The sequence below is a fragment of the Rutidosis leptorrhynchoides genome, chromosome 8 (assembly GCF_046630445.1).
Source record: "Rutidosis leptorrhynchoides isolate AG116_Rl617_1_P2 chromosome 8, CSIRO_AGI_Rlap_v1, whole genome shotgun sequence".
Lineage (NCBI taxonomy): Eukaryota > Viridiplantae > Streptophyta > Magnoliopsida > Asterales > Asteraceae > Rutidosis > Rutidosis leptorrhynchoides.
This window is the reverse complement of record NC_092340.1, coordinates 181,496,194-181,511,791: the sequence shown is the minus strand read 5'-3', so window position 1 is coordinate 181,511,791 and position 15,598 is coordinate 181,496,194. Positions and strand designations below refer to the sequence as shown.

The window sequence follows — 15,598 nt, the reverse complement described above, 5'->3', positions numbered from 1 at the left end:
CCAAGCACATCACCGTGGGGAGCTCCTGTTTTGTTTGTCAAGAAGAAAGATGGTACATTCAGGTTGTGTATCGACTATCGAGAGTTGAACAAACTTACCATCAAGAACCGCTACATCAACTACAAGGCTCGTCTGTTTATTCAAAGATTGACTTACGTTTCGGGTATCATCAAATGCGGGTGAAAGAAGATGATATTCCAAAGACTACTTTCAGAACATGTTACGGTCATTACGAGTTTATGGTCATGCCGTTTGGTTTAACTAATGCACCAGCTGTGTTCATGGACCTTATGAACCGAGTGTGTGGACCATACCTTGACAAGTTTGTCATTGTTTTCATTGATGACATACTTATTTACTCAAAGAATGACCAAGAACACGGTGAACATTTGAGAAAGGTGTTAGAAGTATTGAGGAAGGAAGAATTGTAAGCTAAGTTTTCAAAGTGTGCATTTTGGTTGGAAGAAGTTCAATTCCTCGGTCACATAGTGAACAAAGAAGGTATTAAGGTGGATCCGGCAAAGATAGAAACTGTTGAAAAGTGGGAAACCCCGAAAACTCCGAAACACATACGCCAGTTTTTAGGACTAGCTGGTTACTACAGAAGGTTCATCCAAGACTTTTCCAGAATAGCAAAACCCTTGACTGCATTAACGCATAAAGGGAAGAAATTTGAATGGAATGATGAACAAGAGAAAGCGTTTCAGTTATTGAAGAAAAAGCTAACTACGGCACCTATATTGTCATTGCCTGAAGGGAATGATGATTTTGTGATTTATTGTGATGCATCAAAGCAAGGTCTCGGTTGTGTATTAATGCAATGAACGAAGGTGATTGCTTATGCGTCTAGACAATTGAAGATTCACGAACAAAATTATACGACGCATGATTTGGAATTAGGCGCGGTTGTTTTTGCATTAAAGACTTGGAGGCACTACTTATATGGGGTCAAAAGTATTATATATACCGACCACAAAAGTCTTCAACACATATTTAATCAGAAACAACTGAATATGAGGCAGCGTAGGTGGATTGAATTATTGAATGATTACTACTTTGAGATTCGTTACCACCCGGGGAAGGCAAATGTGGTAGCCGATGCCTTGAGCAGGAAGGACAGAGAACCCATTCGAGTAAAATCTATGAATATAATGATTCATAATAACATTACTACTCAAATAAAGGAGGCACAACAAGGAGTTTTAAAAGAGGAAAATTTAAAGGATGAAATACCCAAAGGATCGGAGAAGCATCTTAATATTCGGGAAGACGGAACCCGGTATAGGGCTGAAAGGATTTGGGTACCAAAATTTGGAGATATGAGAGAAATGGTACTTAGAGAAGCTCATAAAACCAGATACTCAATACATCCTGGAACGGGGAAGATGTACAAGGATCTCAAGAAACATTTTTGGTGGCCGGGTATGAAAGCCGATGTTGCTAAATACGTAGGAGAATGTTTGACGTGTTCTAAGGTCAAAGCTGAGCATCAGAAACCATCAGGTCTACTTCAACAACCCGAAATCCCGGAATGGAAATGGGAAAACATTACCATGGATTTCATCACTAAATTGCCAAGGACTGCAAGTGGTTTTGATACTATTTGGGTAATAGTTGATCGTCTCACCAAATCAGCACACTTCCTACCAATAAGAGAAGATGACAAGATGGAGAAGTTAGCACGACTGTATTTGAATGAAGTCGTCTCCAGACATGGAATACCAATCTCTATTATCTCTGATAGGGATGGCAGATTTATTTCAAGATTCTGGCAGACATTACAGCAAGCATTAGGAACTCGTCTAGACATGAGTACTGCCTATCATCCACAAACTGATGGGCAGAGCGAAAGGACGATACAAACGCTTGAAGACATGCTACGAGCATGTGTTATTGATTTCGGAAACAGTTGGGATCGACATCTACCGTTAGCAGAATTTTCCTACAACAATAGCTACCATTCAAGCATTGAGATGGCGCCGTTTGAAGCACTTTATGGTAGAAAGTGCAGGTCTCCGATTTGTTGGAGTGAAGTGGGGGATAGACAGATTACGGGTCCGGAGATTATACAAGAAACTACCGAGAAGATCATCCAAATTCAACAACGGTTGAAAACTGCCCAAAGTCGACAAAAGAGCTACGCTGACATTAAAAGAAAAGATATAGAATTTGAAATTGGAGAGATGGTCATGCTTAAAGTTGCACCTTGGAAAGGCGTTGTTCGATTTGGTAAACGAGGGAAATTAAATCCAAGGTATATTGGACCATTCAAGATTATTGATCGTGTCGGACCAGTAGCTTACCGACTTGAGTTACCTCAACAACTCGCAGCTGTACATAACACTTTCCACGTCTCGAATTTGAAGAAATGTTTTGCTAAAGAAGATTTCACTATTCCGTTAGATGAAATCCAAATCAACGAAAAACTTCAATTCATCGAAGAACCCGTCGAAATAACGGATCGTGAGGTTAAAAGACTTAAGCAAAACAAGATACCAATTGTTAAGGTTCGATGGAATGCTCGTAGAGGACCCGAGTTCACCTGGGAGCATGAAGATCAGATGAAGAAGAAATACCCGCATCTATTTCCAGAAGATTCGTCAACACCTTCAACAGCTTAAAATTTCGGGACGAAATTTATTTAACGGGTAGGTACTGTAGTGACCCGAACTTTTCCATGTTTATATATATTAATTGAGATTGATATTTACATGATTAAATGTTTCCAACATGTTAAGCAATCAAACTTGTTAAGACTTAATTAATTGAAATATGTTTCATATAGACAATTGACCACCCAAGTTGACCGGCGATTCACGAACGTTAAAACTTGTAAAAACGACATGACGATATATATATGGATATACATATGGTTAACATGAGATTATGATAAGTAAGTATCTCCATAAGTATATTAACAATGAGTTATATACATATAAACAAGACTACTAACTTAAGGATTTCGAAACGAGACATATATGTAACGATTATCGTTGTAACGACATTTAAATGTATATATATCATATTAAGATATATTAATATATCATAATATCATGATAATATAATAATTTAACATCTCATTAGATATAATAAACAATGGGTTAACAACATTAATTGAGATCGTTAACTTAAAGGTTTCAAAACAACACTTACATGTAACGACTAACGATGACTTAACGACTCAGTTAAAATGTATATACATGTAGTGTATTTAGATATATTAAAATACTTTTGGAAGACTTCAAGACATATATCAAAACACTCATACTTAACGAAAATGGTTACAGTTACTTTCCCATTCTTTTCTTTCATCAAGAATTCTAGTCGTATTCTTACCCGTATTATACACAGCTTCAAAACGTACTTACTATGGGTATATACCAATAGAAACTAGCATGGGATTCCACTCTTGATTATGTCATGTATGACTAATCAATTTTAACTTCTACCATGAGCTAGTCAACTAACTAGAACTCCTTTTAACCCCACTCACCACTCACCAATTACCACTCATCATTCACTCCATTTCACTTCCAATTCTCTTTCTAATTCTCTCTCAACACACACACACACACACACTATTATGAACGTATTTTTCCAGTAGTTAATCATCATCTTCATCAAAAATCACTTCATGAATCAAGCTATAATCATCATAGGAAGAACACTTCAAGAACACTTCAAAAATCCCTTCAAGTTTACTAATTTACTTCCAAGCTTTCTAATCCATTCCAAGTAATCATCTAAGATCAAGAAACCTTTTTTATATACAGTAGGTTATCTTTCTTATTCAAGGTAATATTCATAATCAAACTTTGATTCAATTTCTATAACTATAAACTATCTTAATTCGAGTAAAAATCTTACTTGAACTTGTTTTTGTGTCATGATCCTACTTCAAGAACTTTCAAGCCATCCAAGATCCTTTGAAGCTAGATCATTTCTTGTCACTTCCAGTAGGTTTACCTACTAAACTTGAGGTAGTAATGATGTTCTTAACATCATTCGATTCATATATATAAAACTATCTTATTCGAAGGTTTAAACTCGTAATCACTAGAACATAGTTTAGTTAATTCTAAACTTGTTCGCAAACAAAAGTTAATCCTTCTAACTTGACTTTTAAAATTAACTAAAAACATTTTCTATATCTATATGATATGCTAACTTAATGATTTAAAACCTGGAAACACGAAAGACACCGTAAAACCGGATTTACGCCGTCGTAGTAATACCGCGGGCTGTTTTGGGTTAGTTAATTAAAAACTACGATAAACTTTGATTTAAAAGTTGTTATTCTGAGAAAATTATTTTTATTATGAACATGAAACTATATCCAAAAATTATGGTTAAACTCAAAGTGGAAGTATGTTTTCTAAAATGGTCATCTAGACGTCGTTCTTTCGACTGAAATGACTACCTTTACAAAAACGACTTGTAACTTATTTTTTTGACTATAAACATATACTTTTTCTGTTTAGATTCATAAAATAGAGTTCAATATGAAACCATAGCAATTTGATTCACCCAAAACGGATTTAAAATGAAGAAGTTGTGGGTAAAACAAGATTGGATAATTTTTCTCATTTTAGCTACGTGAAAATTGGTAACAAATCTATTCCAACCATAACTTAATCAACTTGTATTGTATATTATGTAATCTTGAGATACCATAGACACGTATACAATGTTTCGACCTATCATGTCGACACATCTATATATATTTCGGAACAACCATAGACACTCTATATGTGAATGTTGGAGTTAGCTATACAGGGTTGAGGTTGATTCTAAAATATATATAGTTTGAGTTGTGATCAATACTGAGATACGTATACACTGGGTCGTGGATTGATTCAAGATAATATTTATCGATTTATTTCTGTACATCTAACTATGGACAACTAGTTGTAGGTTACTAACGAGGACAGCTGACTTAATAAACTTAAAACATCAAAATATATTAAAAGTGTTGTAAATATATTTTGAACATACTTTAATATATATGTATATATTGTTATAGGTTCGTGAATCAACAGTGGCCAAGTCTTACTTCTCGACGAAGTAAAAATCTGTGAAAGTGAGTTATAGTCCCACTTTTAAAATCTAATATTTTGGGATGAGAATACATGCAGGTTTTATAAATGATTTACAAAATAGACACAAGTACGTGAAACTACATTCTATGGTTGAATTATCGAAATCCAATATGCCCCTTTTTATTAAGTCTGGTAATCTAAGAATTAGGGAACAGACACCTAATTGACGCGAATCCTAAAGATAGATCTATTGGGCCTAACAAACCCCATCCAAAGTACCGGATGCTTTAGTACTTCGAAATTTATATCATATCCGAAGGGTGTTCTGGAATGATGGGGATATTCTTATATATGTATCTTGTTAATGTCGGTTACCAGGTGTTCACCATATGAATGATTTTTATCTCTATGTATGGGATGTGTATTGAAATATGAAATCTTGTGGTCTATTGTTACGATTTGATATATATAGGATAAACCTATAACTCACCAACATTTTTGTTGACGTTTAAAGCATGTTTATTCTCAGGTAAATATTAAGAGCTTCCGCTGTTGCATACTAAAATAAGGACAAGATTTGGAGTCCATGTTTGTATGATATTGTGTAAAAACTGCATTCAAGAAACTAATTTCGATGTAACATATTTGTATTGTAAACCATTATGTAATGGTCGTGTGTAAACAGGATATCTTAGATTATCATTATTTGATAATCTACGTAAAGCTTTTTAAACCTTTATTTATGAAATAAAGGTTATGGTTTGTTTTAAAAATGAATACAGTCTTTGAAAAACGTCTCATATAGAGGTCAAAACCTCGCAACGAAATCAATTAATATGGAACGTTTTTAATCAATAAGAACGGGACATTTCAATATTGGCCAAAACCATCATCATGGAAATTACCATAACAATAATAAAAATCATAACTATATTCGAAATCACCCTAATGGTAATGGTCGTGGTCGCGATCGTGGACAAAGAAATAATAATCTACAAAATAATAAAATTCAAACACCATACAATCCCATAAATCACAATGTTGAAGAAGGCTCTTCAAAGAATGTTGAAAATTCTTGTTACCGATGTGGTAAAATTGGCCACTGGTCTAAAAACTGACGAACAAATCAGCATACTGTTAATCGGTATCAAAAATCCCTAAAGGGAAAAGGAAAAGAAGCAAACCTTGTGGATGACCTTGATACAAAAATCACTGAGCCAACTTGTGACTACTTTAATGAATAAATTTCTAATATCTATATATATATATATATATATATATATATATATATATATATATATATATATATATATATATATATATATATATATATATATATATATATATATATATATATATATATATATATATATATATATCCTATTATATGTTCGCATTAAATAAATGGTTGTAGACTTTCAATCTACACCATATCTAGTTTACTACATATTTCCTTATTATGTGCTATCGTTTATAACATATTTTGAATATAATATATTGATGAACTATGTACTCATTATTTGTTTCTCATGTTTTTTTTTTCCTAAAGTTCACCATGTATACTGCTGGAGTGAAAAATTAGTCAAATGGTGGATATCTTTGTATTACAGACAGTGGTACCACACACACTATACTCAAATCTAAAAAATATTTCACTGATTTTAAAGCAACAGAAGGAACGGTATATACTATATCAGGTCCTGCGGATTCAATAAAAGGAATGGGAAAGGCAAAATTCATATTACCAAATGGTACGAATTTTTTGATAAATAATGCCTTATTTTCTCCCATGTCAAAGAGAAATTTATTAAGTTTCTCTGACATATACCAAAATGGATATGATTATCAGTCAGTGACAACAGAAAATGAAAAATATTTAAGTATCACTGATAAGAATCGTGTAATTGAAAAACTACCAAGACTTCATTCTGGTTTACATTATACACATATAAATGTACCTGAAGTAAATGTGGTAGTTAAAGAAAAGTCATGTGATCCTGTAATGATCAGTTTGTGGCATGAGAGATTAGGTCACCCAGGATCAACAATGATGAAAAGAATAATACAAAATACACATGGACATCCATTGGCGGATCAAAGGATCCCTCATGATGCACTTATCCCATGTACATCATGCTCACTTGGAAAGTTGATAATAAGACCATCACCTCTTAAGGTTGAAAAAGAATCACCAATGTTTCTTGAAAGAATTCAAGGTGATATATGTGGACCAATTCATCCATCATGTGGACCATTTAGATATTTTATGGTTCTAATAGACGCATCTAGTAGATGGTCTCATGTTTGTCTATTATCAAGTCAAAATGTGGCATTTGCAAAATTTTTTGCTCAAATTATTAAATTGAGAGCACATTTCCCTGATTATACTATTAAAAGGGTGAGACTAGATAATGCCGGTGAATTTACGTCTCAAGCATTTAATAACTTTTGCATGTCTATTGGGATTATTGTTGAACATCCCGTTGCCCATGTGCATACACAAAATGGTTTAGCTGAATCATTAATTAAACGAGTGCAGCTAATTGCTAGACCATTGATAATGAGAACAAAACTCCCAGTATCTGTATGGGGCCATGCAATTTTGCAAGCTGCATCATTGATTCGCATTAGACCAAGTGCAAGTCATACATATTCTCCCTTGCAACTTGCTTTTTGCCATTAACCAAATATTTCCCATCTTAGAACATTTGGTTGTGCGGTTTATGTACCTATCGCACCACCACAACGCATTAAAATGGATCCTCAAAGAAGGATGGGAATATATGTTGGATATGAAACATCTTCAATAATAAGATATATTGAACCCATGACGGGTGATGTTTTTACAGCACGTTTTGCTGATTGTCGCTTTAATGAAACATTGTTCCCTAGATTAGGGGGAGAAATAAAAAATAAAGAAAATGATATTTCATGGTGTGAACCTCAATTAATGTATCTTGATCCTCGTACAAAAGAATGCGAGACCGAAGTTCATAAAATAATGCATATGCAAGAACTTGCGAATAAATTACCCGATGCATTTACAGATACAAAAAGGGTGACTAAATCAAATATACCAGCAGCAAATGCTCCAGCTCGAACTGAAATTTCAAAAGCTGACAATAAAGTCACTATTGAGTCTTTGCCACGCCAGAAACGTGGGAGACCAATTGGTTCCAAAGATAAAAATCCTCGAAAAAGAAAATCAGCTGATAATGAGGTAAAAGAAAGTGTTCAAGAAGAACCACAAATCTATACTCCCTCTGCAGAGGAGATTGATGATGTCAATACAGAATTTTCAATCAATTATGCACATTCAAAAATATTATGGAACCGAAATGAAATGAAAAATCTTGATGAGATATTTTCATATAATGTTGCATATGACATCATGAATGATGATGATGATCCAGAACCAAAATCCGTCATGGAATGTCAAAATAGACATGATTAGGATCATTGGAAATGAGCAATACGAACTGAATTTGAATCGCTCAATAAAAGAAAATTTTTCGGATCTATCGTTCTCACACCTAAAGATGTGAAACCTGTGGGATATAGATGGGTTTTTGTGCGAAAAAGAAATGAAAAAAATGAAGTTACAAGGTATAAAGCTAGACTTGTAGCTCAAGGTTTTTCTCAAAGACCGGGAATTGATTATGATGAAACTTATTCCCCTATTATGGATGCAATTACTTTTAGATACTTAATCAGCCTGGCAGTTTCTAAAAATTTAGAAATGCATCTCATGGATGTTGTGACTGCTTATCTATATGGATCACTTGATAGTGATATATATATATATATATATATATATATATATGAAGATACCTGAAGGATTTAAGGTATCAGAAGCAACCAATGCAAAACCCAAAGAAATGTACTCAATCAAGTTACAAAGGTCTTTATATGGGTTAAAACAATCGGGTCGCATGTGGTATAAATGATTAAGTGATTACTTGAAAAGCAAAGGGTATACAAATAATCTTATTTGCCCATGTGTATTCATTAAGAAAACAACATCTGGATATGTGATCATAGCCATTTATGTTGATGATCTTAACATTATAGGTACAAATAAAGAGATCCATGAAGCCATTCAACTTCTAAAGAAAGAATTTGAAATGAAAGATCTCGGAAAAACCAAGTATTGCCTTGGTTTGCAGATTGAGCATATGCCTAATGGTTTACTTGTACATCAAACAACTTATACGAAAAAGATTTTAAAACGTTTCAATATGGACAAGGCAAAACCATTAAGTACTCCTATCGTTGTTAGATCACTTAATGTTGACACTGATCCATTTCGTCCCTGTGAAGATCATGAAGATATCTTGGGACCAGAAGTACCATATCTTAGTACAATTGGAGCTCTTATGTATCTTACAAATTGTACAAGACCTGACATTTCTTTTGCAGTTAATTTGTTGGCAAGATTCAGCTCAGCTCCTACCAAAAGACACTGGAATGGGATCAAACACATATTTCGATACCTTCGAGGAACTACTGATTTAGGATTATTTTATTCTAACGAATCAAAACAAGATTTGGTTGGTTATGCAGATGCAGGTTATTTATCTGATCCACATAAAACTAAATCTCAAAATGGATATGTATTCCTAAATGGAGGTACCGCAATATCATGGCGTTCTCAAAAACAAACACTTGTTGCAACATCATCAAATCATGCCGAAGTGATTGCATTACATGAAGCTACTCGGGAATGTTTTTGGTTGAGATCAATGACACAACTCATTACTGATTCTTGTGGACTAGAACGCGATAAAAGTCCAACAACTATCTATGAAGATAATGCAGCTTGTATAGCACAAATGAAAGAAGGGTATATCAAAAGTGACTGAACAAAACACATACCTCCTAGATTCTTCTCATATACTCAAAATCTCATCAAAGACAACCAGATTGAAATGAGATATGTTCAATCCAGCAAAAACTCTGCCGATCTTTTCACCAAAGCACTTTCAACTGCTATTTTCAGAACGCATGTTCACAATATTGGCATGAGGCATGTTCAAAAGATGTGACGACTCAGCAATGTCTACTTGAGGGGGAGTCAACTCTATGCTGCATTCTTTTTCCCTTGACTAAAGTTTTTATCCCACTGGGTTTTTCTTTAGCAAGATTTTTAATGAGGAAGTAACTTGTAGTTGATCTTAATAAAACAAAATTGTCGTCCAAGGGGGAGTGTTATATGTCAAGTGGCCGACAATATTAAAGTAAAGTTGGTAATCAACAAATATGATGAATCACAAAATCATTCACGGATATTACTGTTCTACACAGTGAATTACTGTACTATATATAAGTGATCGATTGTAATCAATGATATACTAATTCATACATATAGAATATATTTCATCACCATTCTTTTACTCTCTCTTATTTAAAGTTTATTAGTAACTTATAGTCATGAACCAAACCACTAAAGGTAGTTATAAGCCTACTGAATTATAACAAGAATCAAGATTTGAAATTGCGTTGCCAAATTATTAATATATGTAACAATTGACAGAATTAATAAATCGTATAGTCCAACAACATGTACAACATATAAGTCCAAGAGTCCATCTTTTTCTAAAACTAATTGGTGATAGAGGGACTTCCCCTTTGACTTATATGCATACATTTGTTTTTGTCCATGACCGATGTGGGATAACTTTCCAACACGCCCCCTCACATCGAGGCGTGGAACGGTTGTAGAGATGGCGGCAAGAAGAAGGCCTGACTCAATCTCTTTGTAGCGACGGCGGCACACACATGGGGGCTTGACTCGAACTCGCTTTGTAAAACCGCTTACCTGAGCTCTGATACCATGACAGAATTGATAAATCGTATAGTCTAACAACATGTACAACGCATAAGTCCAAGAGTCCATCATTTTCTAAAACCAATTGGTGATAGAGGGACTTCCCCTTTGACTTATATGCATACATTTGTTTTTGTCCATGACCGATGTGGGATAACTTCCCAACACGCCCCCTTGTTGGGAAGTTATCCCACATCGTTCATGGACAAAAACAAATGTATGCATATAAGTCAAATGGGAAGTCCTCTATCACCAATTGGTTTTAAAAAAGGATGGACTCTTGGACTTATGTGTTGTACATGTTGTTAGACTATACGATTTATCAATTCTGTCAACAATCTTCTGCTAAGTCTTTGTATATTTTAATATATGTATTAAATTATTTGAGAACTTTACGTACTGTTCATATTGTAATATTAGTAGGAGTATATAAATATATAAATATAAATAATATTATGCTCCGTGGTTTCAATGTTCTTATGTTCTTTTACGTAAGTAGAGGCGATTAAATCTAAGGATGCTATGGTTAATGGCACGGGCAAGAAGAAGGGTGTTCCTTTGACTTGCTAGGTTTTGTGTCCTAGTCTTAATGTAATTTGACTTGTTAGGTTGTAGCTTTAGTTGTTTGTCTTCTTGCAGTGTTGGTTAGGTTGAGATGTTTGCATATTTTTAGTTTTATTTGGTTTCGTTGTTGTAGTTACGTGTTAGTTTCGCCTCTTGTATTGTTATTTTTTGGGTTTTTATTTTCAGATGAAAGTTTCGATCTCTCTTATATATATCTGTCTTTATTTTTGTCGAAATAAATTGCGTTTATATGTAAAATTATTACTTTATTTGGAAGTAGGCATTCTTTTTTCTTTTTTAAAAAATTACTCCGTAATAGAAAATGAATGATTATTTTAGTACGTTGGAAATTGTTGTGAAGGTGACTCATACATTTAACAAGTTTAATGGGGGAAGGTATGTCATACGTATAAACTTCAATTAAGGAAGGTGATTCATTCTTCTCTGATCACCATGTATGCTACACATCGTGTTTTCAAAACTAATAATTCTTTAACTACATACCAAAATTTTATTTATATAAAATAAATTTCACTTATATATAAAATAATAATAGAACAATATCTGCATTATATATTCCATATATCTGGATTGCAGTTGTACCTGAGTGGTAGTGGCCTGCCTTTAACACACTTGAGGTCAGGAGTTCGACTCCACTCCAGGGCAACAATTAATGCAATTTTATTCCTGCCATGTAAGGATCCACTCATGGCACCTTTCTCACATTGTGTTGGGGGTAAAGGGGAGGAGGTTTTACTTGGCCGTGCCCTTGGATCGGTTCAAGGTTTCCTCCCGGGCAGCGATAGGGGGCGGGTTAATATCACTGCATCGGCATAGTCGAAACGGGAGATGATTGCGCTGTTCTAAAAAAAAAAAATTCCATATATCTTCTTCACAACTTCAATATACACACTTTTTAAATTTTTTTTTTTTTTTTTTGAAAAGCAAGAAATTTTATAACCACAAACAACAAACATACAGTGATAACATACAACAGACAAGGGAAGCTACAAAGCAAAGCACCCCCCCAAAAAAACACACTTTTTAAATTTAAGTGACTAAAATAGCAAACAACGATCATTTAATTTCTAAATATAAAGAATTGGGAGTACTGGGAGTTTAGATAACAGGAAAAAAGATATTTTAGATTATAGCTGTATGTTTTACAAGCTACGGAGTATAATATTATCTTGCATAATGACATAATGATAATGGTCTAAATTAATATTACAACACTAACGTGTATAAGTTGATTAAAGTGATGGTTTGTAGCTAGTGGTGTTCAATATTTAAATTTTAACTTGGTTTTGGTCCAGTTTTTTGTTTTGCCTTCAAAATAGAAAACCTAGTCAAATAAATTGAGTAAATCGAAAATTAAACTGATAAACACTGCAAACATAGCTAGAGCCTAGAAGTGTGTATAACAATATTGTCTTATATATAATTTCATGAATAATGTTGTAATGTTGTAGAGTTGTGAAGGTAAATTATACTGACGTGGTTGTGTTATAGGATGGAGGTGGCGTTGTGGTGATGTGATACACTCCGTAATTGATAGTTGAGTGAATAAAATAATATAAAAGATGGCCAATCAAAATACAACACACACACACTAAAACAGCTCCTTTGATAACAGCCCCTCAGGGGGTGTTGTGTGACAACAATTGCTCCATTGTCATAGTGAATGGTCTAAGAAAGATATATGCTTATTAGTTACATCATCTATCACTTTGTTTGAAGACTTGATATATGTTCACACTAACTTGTTATAAGCACATACGTATTTATATTTGTGTACATGATCGATATTACATCCCTTGGGTTGTAGCTAGGGCTCCCATATATTCATATATATATCAATACGTCCAAAATGTCACTTTTAGCCCTTATGGTTGGGCACCGTAGCTACCGAACCATTAGGATTAGCAAACAATTTCGCAAAGAAATGATCAGCCAAAATCGCATTTGCAGCATCAGATGGATGAAACGCGTCCCAAAATACATATTCAGTGCGATTATCACAAACGTGCGCATTCGATAAGCATAGTCCTCCAACAGTTGTATCAACTTTGCAGCATGATGTATTAGACACCTTGAAACCTATACATAATTAAACCAACACAATTAATTAACAAATAATTAAGGATTGATTTATAGAGTTTTCTAGGTTGTCCTTAGGATTTTCGGACACACAATGATTAATTGTACTTTAATGGTAACCGTCCACTAACTTTCGGAACTCATCTAATACCTTAACGTACTACTTCTTAATGACAACTCTTAGGGCTCTAATCATTAGAGCTGTGATTATATCGAACCTAAAACTTTGCAAACGTTACGATTATGAGCTGGGACTTGATAGATACCGTATATAGTAGGATTTTCGACCAAATCTAGAACATCTTGGTAAGTATCCGCGAAAGTGAGTTGAGCATTTTTAAGCTTGAGATTCAAAACGTTTATTAGTCTTTGTACTTTCGTGTTGAATTGAAGTACCCAATTGTTTACTTGATGTAAGCATTGATTAGTATGCGATTTTGCTCGTTGTGAAGGAATGCATCCAAGAGGTCCGAGCCCATGAAAAACCATCTTTCGAGCTCCAAGCAAGTAGAGCCTCTTTCACCACCATAACCAAAAAAAAAACAACTACATAAATTTCTTGAAACAACGTACAAAATTTTACATATACATATTTATAGAAGTTTTCACACGTACAGTAAATTGTTCGGCTAGTTTCAAGTTAAGAACCCCCAAGAACTCTTCGGGAGTGTATTGTTGACCGTCTGGTAGAAACGGCTGCAAGAAATTGTTTATGTAATCGTTGCTACCTATAAGAACGCAAAACATAAACATTTAAAAATATATATATGGTGCTGAATAGTTGATTACAAGATTTAATTATATGCTGATTAACTTGATAATCATAATCTTACCCATTCCAATGAAGTAAATGGCCTCATTTAAAAGAGTATTACCAGCTTCTTCTCCTAATTTAGCCTTGATCACCTTGGTTGTGTTCTCAAAGTAGTCTATTTGATCGTCGAACGACATTCTTTGTATCTGTTTACCAAAAAAATTAGTTCAAAAAAGCAACAAAAAGAAACTAACAAATAAGTTATTATAAACAAATTAAACTTGATCTTACGAAATAAAGCCCCGTATCATTCAGAATGCCTGCACCACCCGATGCGTAGTTAACCCCTTTTAAGATCGCATCATCGGTTGGACTTAGTGAAAGATAAGGTGGTGGAGATGGGATTCCAAGTTTCTCAGCTGCAATACAACCAAATAAATTATCTAAAATTTAATTTTGTGTTTTCTTTAGCTTTAAAATTAAACACAACTGGTTTATAGTTCGTTGTTAAAATCGAGAAAAAAGATGTAAGACTAGCATTAATTTTGTGCAGTTTGTGTACTTGAAATACATGTTTACGTACATATGATATCACCGATGGTTCGGCCATTACTGAACCGGCCGGTGGGTTTCTTGTTGACATAATCGATGCCATAAAATGGAAAATCTGATCTAGCTAGAGAAAATTTCAAGTAGTTATTGTTTCCAACTTCTGTTAAAGAATCGCCGAAGATGTAGGTGACAAGTGCGTTAGCTGATGTATTAGCCGAAGTAGCTGAAGCTGAAGCTTGATCAAGCACAATGACAATGATTGCGGCTGTGATAATTGCTAGAACCATTGGTTTAGTCATGGTTAATTAGTCTTGTTAGTTGTTTTGTTTACTAATTATGTTGGTAGCAAGATTTTATAGAAATTGATGTGGGGTTTTTGGGTGAGATTTTTTTGAAGAGCTTTTAGAAGTTGGTGGTGTTGGCCAACTGATGTTTACTTGAATGTAGTGAGGAGAGTCAGTTTAGTTAGTTGGATTTTAATTTACATTTTGATTTGGAGGGTTTTCAGTTTAATTTCTTTGCTTCGGTTGGAAATTAGCTAGTGTTTGAGTAAATTAGTAGTACTAGTTAATTACAGGAAATTATAAATTTAATAAGTATAAATCATTACCAATCAAATCATATTATTAGTATTTAGTATTATCTCCTTATTTAAAAAAGAAAAATGATAAATAATAAATTCAAGCTTATAACTTGGTTTATTTGTATTGTGTTATTAAGGTTAAGATTAAAGGCCTTTTCAAAAAAATAATAATTTAAAAT

The 15,598-nt window shown here is 33.8% G+C and overlaps 1 protein-coding gene across 1 annotated transcript; it reads right to left on the bottom strand.

Annotated features, from left to right (window-relative positions):
• Positions 1-13,309: 13,309 nt before the first annotated feature.
• Positions 13,310-15,135, bottom strand: LOC139864962 (GDSL esterase/lipase At5g37690). The gene is made up of 6 exons (XM_071853517.1): positions 14,868-15,135; positions 14,576-14,703; positions 14,364-14,490; positions 14,146-14,258; positions 13,797-14,046; positions 13,310-13,530 (listed from the first exon to the last, which is right to left on the bottom strand). The coding sequence occupies exons 1-6, from the start codon at positions 15,133-15,135 to the stop codon at positions 13,310-13,312; spliced, it is 1,107 nt and encodes a 368-aa protein (XP_071709618.1).
• Between the last annotated feature and the right edge of the window lie 463 nt (positions 15,136-15,598).

Coding starts and splice junctions, on each gene's coding strand:
- LOC139864962 (XM_071853517.1), bottom strand. CDS start 15,135: ATGACTAAACCAATGGTTCTAGCAATTATCACAGCCGCAATCATTGTC. Junction 14,491..14,575: donor ATGATACGGGGCTTTATTTC/GTAAGATCAAGT, acceptor TTTGGTAAACAG/ATACAAAGAATGTCGTTCGA. Junction 13,531..13,796: donor CGAAAATCCTACTATATACG/GTATCTATCAAG, acceptor AATTATGTATAG/GTTTCAAGGTGTCTAATACA.